We start from the raw sequence: 6,575 nt of genomic DNA on the forward strand, positions 1-6,575 counted from the left end.
CCCCCCCCCCCCCACCCCCAACCCAGGGCACTCCCATCAAAAAAAATTAAATATGGAAAATATTTAAAAAAAATTCATTCAACAACCAAACATTAAAAAATATTTTCTACTCACCGATCAAACATGAGAAAATTAAAAATCCACTTATTTTCCAAGAAAATATTTTCTAGGATAACATTTTCCTTCATACCAAACACACTAAACGAATGTCATACTTAAGTAAATGTTGCTAACAGGGCATGCCTTCAATGAAAAAAACAGAAAATTTTGGGTGCTATATATCTATGTATTTGGTCAATTAAAGAATAGTGCTCATTAGATGAAATGGATACAAAATAAGTTAAATTTCAGTATGAACCAATTATCAAAGAAAAATATAAATGATACAAACTACATCAGTCCTTGTAACGATATGATGCGCCAGAAATTTCATACCACTGGTAGAAGAAGGGTTGTCAATTGTCACCCATTTTAGATAAAAACTTGAAAAATCATGCCAAATAGAGTTTATGTTCAACCTATTTCGAATACAGAGACGAGAGATTGAGGAAGGAGTATAAAGGGGGAAAATAGCTGCAAAACAGTCAATTCTCAACTGCTAAACTGACCACCGAACCAGTAAGTATTTAGTAGCAGAAATCAGTCAGTAATTCAGGAACGGTATCCTAAGAATGAGATACAGATTCAATCTTATGGATGTAATGAAGAACAGGAAAGACAAAATATACAGCTGAGTTGAAGTAGTTTCATAAAAGGCAAAAGAGGGAGCGAAGCAGATATGTACTTGTGAATCACTAAAGTCTGGTGGATATCTGATTCCATCCTCAAGGGATTTCTTCAAACTAGATGATCATTCATTTTATTCATGATTGATCAAGAGGTTGCACAGTCAAGTAATGGTTGCTCTTATGACATTTGGTAATAAGCAATGTATTTCTTTAGGCAAATACTAAAAACTGTTATACTAAAAAAGGGCTTTGAAATAGATGAACGATCCCTCTTCCTGTAGAAAATAAACAAAAATAAAGTACTAAAACCAATCCAAAGTTCAACAGATGATTAGTTTTCTCACACTCAAAGATGCAAAAGAGAATAAGCATTGATAGGCACTGTACAAGTTTTTCGGTTCATTTGCAGTAGATTATTAAGTAAAATATTGATTCTCTTTTGAGCAATGTCACAACCTATTCACTCTATTCCGATAAATTGCACATTTAGCACTTCTTTTTATTGGATAAGAAGTTACAGCTTAGGTGATATACCAGGACCAGCTAAATAGAACTTACTGATCAATTCCAGAATCAAGTGAACGACTTGCTGTGAGACAATTTAAAGTACCATGGAGCATAGAATTCAACCAAGATATCCTGTCTCATCTAGCACAATTTCGTCAAAGTTATTTGGATATAGTAGCAAAACACTTGAGAGGATTGAGGAAATCTCGACACTAATCCCTAAAAATAAAAGAACAAGAATGTCAGAATTGCGTATTTGATATCATCCAGTAAGTCTACATATAATTCAGTTCACCACAAATTTATCCATACCTGATACTTATTCCTTCTCATCGTTGGCAGACAAATTTGAGAAAAGATGAAACAAAGCATTCTTATAAATAAAACGCAAGTTAAGTAGGATCGACGAACCCAGTAATACTCTTTAACTTCAAATTAAGGTCACTTAAACTTAGAACAAGTGTAAATGAGATGATTGAAAATGTTAGTTATTTAACGTAGACGGTAAAGACAGGAAAAAAGAGAATTTTTTTAGATACGGAAGTGCAAAGTATGTCTTCTTCAACTTAAATAGCAATAATAGTGGAAGAAATGAAAATACATCCTAATATCACAAAGTATACATTTGCATACCTTATAGTGAGTACAGAGCATAGCACAAACTTCCCTTCTACTGTGTCCATCTCCATCCCACTAATTACTTCACTAATTATACTAAAGTTACCAGCAGTATAACACAGCATTGAAGCATAAAATAAGACACACAACTGTTTTTCCACAAATCTGGAAATAACATGCTGAGGTTACACTAAAAAGTTACAATTGATAATCCAAAATTAGAAACAAACAATAACAGATTGCAGATATATACACCTTCAAAAGAAAACTGCTCCCTCCATCTTCTAAGTTAGTTGGAAATGGTGATATGGAGCACAACCCTTTCTAAATTATGGTGACAAGTAGTCAAAGGCCCAATGAACTTATATTTGACAATTTTATTGTTCTATGAAAATGTAAATTCCCAATAAAGCATCCAGTACTCTTGGATCATATATAAACCTTCAGAAATATGCATACGAAAATATTCTCAAAAAAAAAAAATGTATTCTAAATAACTAGAACATTGTATTGACAGTTCATCTGTAGTATATCCTATAAGTTTTGAATATGATTGTTTCCCTCTTTTGTAATACTTTTCGGAGGTGGCCAGCAGGCCCTTAATGCTGAGAAATTCATCAGTACTAGTTTCCAACAAAAAAAAAATGGTTCCCAAAACATTTCAAGTTACGTGCAGTTGTTATTGATTCACAAAAAGCTGGAAAATCATAGTACATGAAGACAACTATATAGCACAGAAACTGATATTCCTAGAGACTTATAATGTGTACACATAAGGGAACTCACATTATCACTCGAAAGTGGAAAAAGAATTGAAATATCAAAAGTGATGTACCTCCTCTGTAAGCCTTAAGCATGCCTGGAAAGCTCAAGTGATGTTCTAATTGCCATTATTCTATCTTTCGTAATTGCATGGATTCTATCTTTCGTATTCACTTCTTATAGTCAGATCGAAACTCAGGTATCATGTCAAGGACAGAAGGATTCTCCCTTATAACATTTACCAGTAACTCAGTTGTATCTGCATCACATGAGAAGCCCTTTCTAACCATTTCCTTCATATAAGTTGCCATTTCATTTATTTTACTGCACCTTAGGTATCCTCGCACAAAAACATTGTATGTAACATTGTTTGGCATACAACCGTTGTCCTCCATTTTTCTAAGCATATCTTTAGCTTCATCCAGAAACCCTTCGAGACTAAATCCATTTATCATTATAGTGTATGTTCTCACATTTGGAAGCATTCCAATTAAAGAAAGCTTCTCAAATATCACACGAGCTTTGTCGAGTTCACCATTTTTGCACAATCCATTAATGACAACATTGTAAAATTCAATACTAGTATATTCTATCTCTCTTTCCAACTTATTAAAGAACGACATAGCTTCTTCAACAAGTCCATATTTAAAATAACCATTGAGCAAAGTGCAGAGAGTGTATAAATCAGGTACAAGCCCCGTTGATAGCATCTCAGCAAAGAATTTTTTTGCAGAGTCAATTTTTCCAGCTTCAAACAGACCTTGCAAGAGGATATTGTAGGTAAAAATATCAGGTTTTGATCCCTTTTGAGAAATTTCATGAAACAATTGCATGGCCTCGGCCAATTGTTTTACTTTACAGTATCCATTTATCAGTACACTATAGCAAATAATGTCAGGTTCAATTTTCTTATCTATCATGAAATCAAAAACTCTCCTCGCTCTATCCAGTTTGCCATGCAAACAATAGTCGTCCATTATCACAGTGTATATAATTATATTAGGTTCTACACCTTTTCTGACCATTTGTCTCATTACTTCCTCAGCGTCTTCTACTTTCCCTTCTTTGCATAATCCATCTGTTAGTATAGTGAAGGTGCGCACATCTGGATAAATATTAAGGTTCATCATTTCAGAGAACAAAATCCTAACCTTTTCCCATTGACCAAACTTACACAAACCATCAATCAATGAACTATACGTGACTATGTCTGGAGGAATGCCTTTCTGCTTCATTTCGTTCAGAAGACTTACAGCACCATCTAAGTTTCTATCTTTGCAANAGGTTCACCATCTCAGAGAACAAAATCCTAACCTTTTCCCATTGACCAAGCTTACACAAACCATCAATCAATGAACTATACGTGACTATGTCTGGAGGAATGCCTTTCTGCTTTATTTCATTCAGAAGATTTATAGCACCATCTAAGTTTCTATCTTTGCAAAGCGCATCAACAACAATGGTGTAGATGAATATGTCAGGCTTAGTGTTCCCTTGTTCCATTAACCGGAGCAAACTTAAAGTCTTCTCCGTATGACCCCTTTTACTAAGCCCATTCATGACGGTTGCATACATGACTTCATCAGGTTCACAAATATTTTCTCGCACCATTTTTTTGAACAATTCAACGGCATCTTCGACCTTATTTTCAGCGAAAAATCCCCTAATTAAGGCAGTAAAGGTGACAACATCAAATGAAATACCATTCTTCAAGTAAATGGGTAACACCGAAAACCCACAATCAGCACGATGCATCAGCGAATAACTGTTAATCACACTATTCAAGATGACTCCATTAATTGGGATACCCAATTTCTGCATTTCTCGAAAAAGAGAAAGCTTCATAATTATCATAGTCTTAAATAATTTAGAAAAATCGACAAGAGAAGGAAGTGGCTTCATTGTAACCATTTGCTTAAAGAGAATCAAAGCATCATCTAAACACTCAAAATTGCTATTTGCCCTAAATTTACTCAGTACCGAAATGGATTTATTACTATAAACTCTGACTATAATTGGGGAAAAACAAGAATCTGAAGTAGGAAATAAAGAGATGAAAGGAATACCATTGCCATTTCGGAGAGAAATTCCCTTCATCTTTAATGGATCAGTGAACGTTTCTTCTTCTTTACTGTGATTTCGGTATGCCCTAATTTTGCCGCTAACTTTTTTGTGATATTCTACCTTTCTAACGGTTTAGATATTATTTTATCAAATTTTGTTTTCATTTTTTTATATTCAATTTTGGAGAAGTGTGCATTGGATATCAAATTGAACGGGTTTGATTTGGTTTTGTTTTGTTTGATTTTTTCTAATTTTGATTTGCTATTTTTAAAACGATTTTTGTATGTAAATGAGAATACATAATAAGTATACAGTATAAGATAAAAAAATTCTTTGTACTTCTAGACAAAATTATTTATATTTTCATGATAAAAAAAAAATGTTTTCAAGCAAATTGAATAACATGCATAGTTCAAGATTTCTTCTCTTAGTGCATGTTCATTTGCTTGTACTTATTTCTATTGAGAATTTTTTAATTTTAATTAAAAAAACTCACTAGATACCGTGTCTAGTAATATAAATTGTCAATAAAAAAAAAATCCATAGTTTCAGTCAACATGTGATTCAACATTCATAGTCCATTATTTTCCTCCATACGAACACATCCAGAATGTTGGGTTGATTCTCATAATCCACATGTCGTTACTCATTTTTGGTGTAAATTAAACATTTGATTCATACATAGCCCACTCTAAATCATGGCAATCACCCTTATTGAAATATTATATAGTTTAATCAAATAGTTAGTTAGTTAACAATGTTTACATTAGTTAGTTAGTTAACACTGTTCAAAGTTAGTTAGAAGGATGAGCTTAATTAAGCATTGTGTACAGAATCAGTTGAGTTAGTTAGATAGTCTAGATATTTTTACTTGATCCATACACGTGTATATATACATACAACATTACTTGGAATAAGATATTTTTCTTCTTCCCCAAACAATCTTCTCATTTTCATTCCTCCACTCAAACTTACTTTTATACAGTTCATGTGACCTCCATTAATGGATGTCTGATGAGCTTAGTTTATCACTTCTCAATATGGTATCAGAGCTCGGTGCAATCATCACCCAAGCTTATTTCACATAGATTTCAATCTCCTCTCGAGAACTCACTCGATTCTAATCTAATTTTCTTTTTTCTTCTTCTTAATCTTCTTTGCTTATCATCCATGGCGGAAACCAATCCACCGTGCATTGGAACCAACCCACTTTACATTCATTCGGCGAAAAGTGTTGGATCTACACTCGTGCCATCAGTTTTCGATGGTACTGCAAATCCTGGAGGCGAGGCATCCTCCGAGGTATTTTAGTCAAGAACAAAATGGGATTCATCACTGGAAACTATGTGAAGCCACATTCAACAGATCCTACTTACAATCAATGGGAAAGATGTGACGATATGGTTGTTTCCTGGATTTTGAATTCACTCTTCACAGACATCACAGATAGTCTTCAATACGTCAACAATGCGAAGGAATTGTGGCAGGAGTTGGAAGACAGGTATGATCAACAAAATGGAGCAAAACGTTATTAGATCCAACGAGAAATAAATGATTTAACCCAGGGTACTCTCGACATCACTAGTTACTACACAAAGCTGAAGAAATTGTGGGAAGAGCTCAATGCTTTGGATAATAGTGTTCTGTGTAATTGTGCATGTGCGTGTGGAGCAAAGGACAACTCACACAAGGCTGAACAGGACAAACAATTGATCCAATTTCTTATGGGGTTGAATGAGATTTACATTGTGGTTAGAGGGAGTATCTTAATGATGAATCCTCTACCAACTATAGCACAAAGATTCTCCATTCTCATTCAGGAGGAAAAACAGCGTGAGGTCAGGCCATCAAATCAGTCTATCATTGAATCTACCTCTCTAAATGCTGGAGCTCACA

General features: G+C 34.1%; 2 protein-coding genes across 2 annotated transcripts in view; both read right to left on the reverse strand.

The window, feature by feature from the left end:
- Positions 1-3,884, reverse strand: part of LOC125873904 (pentatricopeptide repeat-containing protein At1g63330-like) — a 10,919-nt gene extending 7,035 nt beyond the window's left edge. The window contains exons 1-2 of the mRNA XM_049554731.1: positions 2,789-3,884; positions 1,869-2,032 (exon numbers count right to left, since the gene is read on the reverse strand). Of these exons, the coding sequence (XP_049410688.1) occupies positions 1,869-2,032; positions 2,789-3,850 (1,226 nt within the window). The 5' untranslated portion in view covers positions 3,851-3,884. The remainder of the gene's footprint in view (positions 1-1,868; positions 2,033-2,788) is intronic.
- On the reverse strand, positions 3,885-4,787 carry LOC125873906 (putative pentatricopeptide repeat-containing protein At1g12700, mitochondrial). Its single transcript, XM_049554732.1, has one exon. It carries the CDS (start codon positions 4,710-4,712, stop codon positions 3,885-3,887), a length of 828 nt encoding a protein of 275 aa, XP_049410689.1. The 5' UTR covers positions 4,713-4,787.
- Between the last annotated feature and the right edge of the window lie 1,788 nt (positions 4,788-6,575).

Source organism: Solanum stenotomum, chromosome 8 (assembly GCF_019186545.1).
Source record: "Solanum stenotomum isolate F172 chromosome 8, ASM1918654v1, whole genome shotgun sequence".
Lineage (NCBI taxonomy): Eukaryota > Viridiplantae > Streptophyta > Magnoliopsida > Solanales > Solanaceae > Solanum > Solanum stenotomum.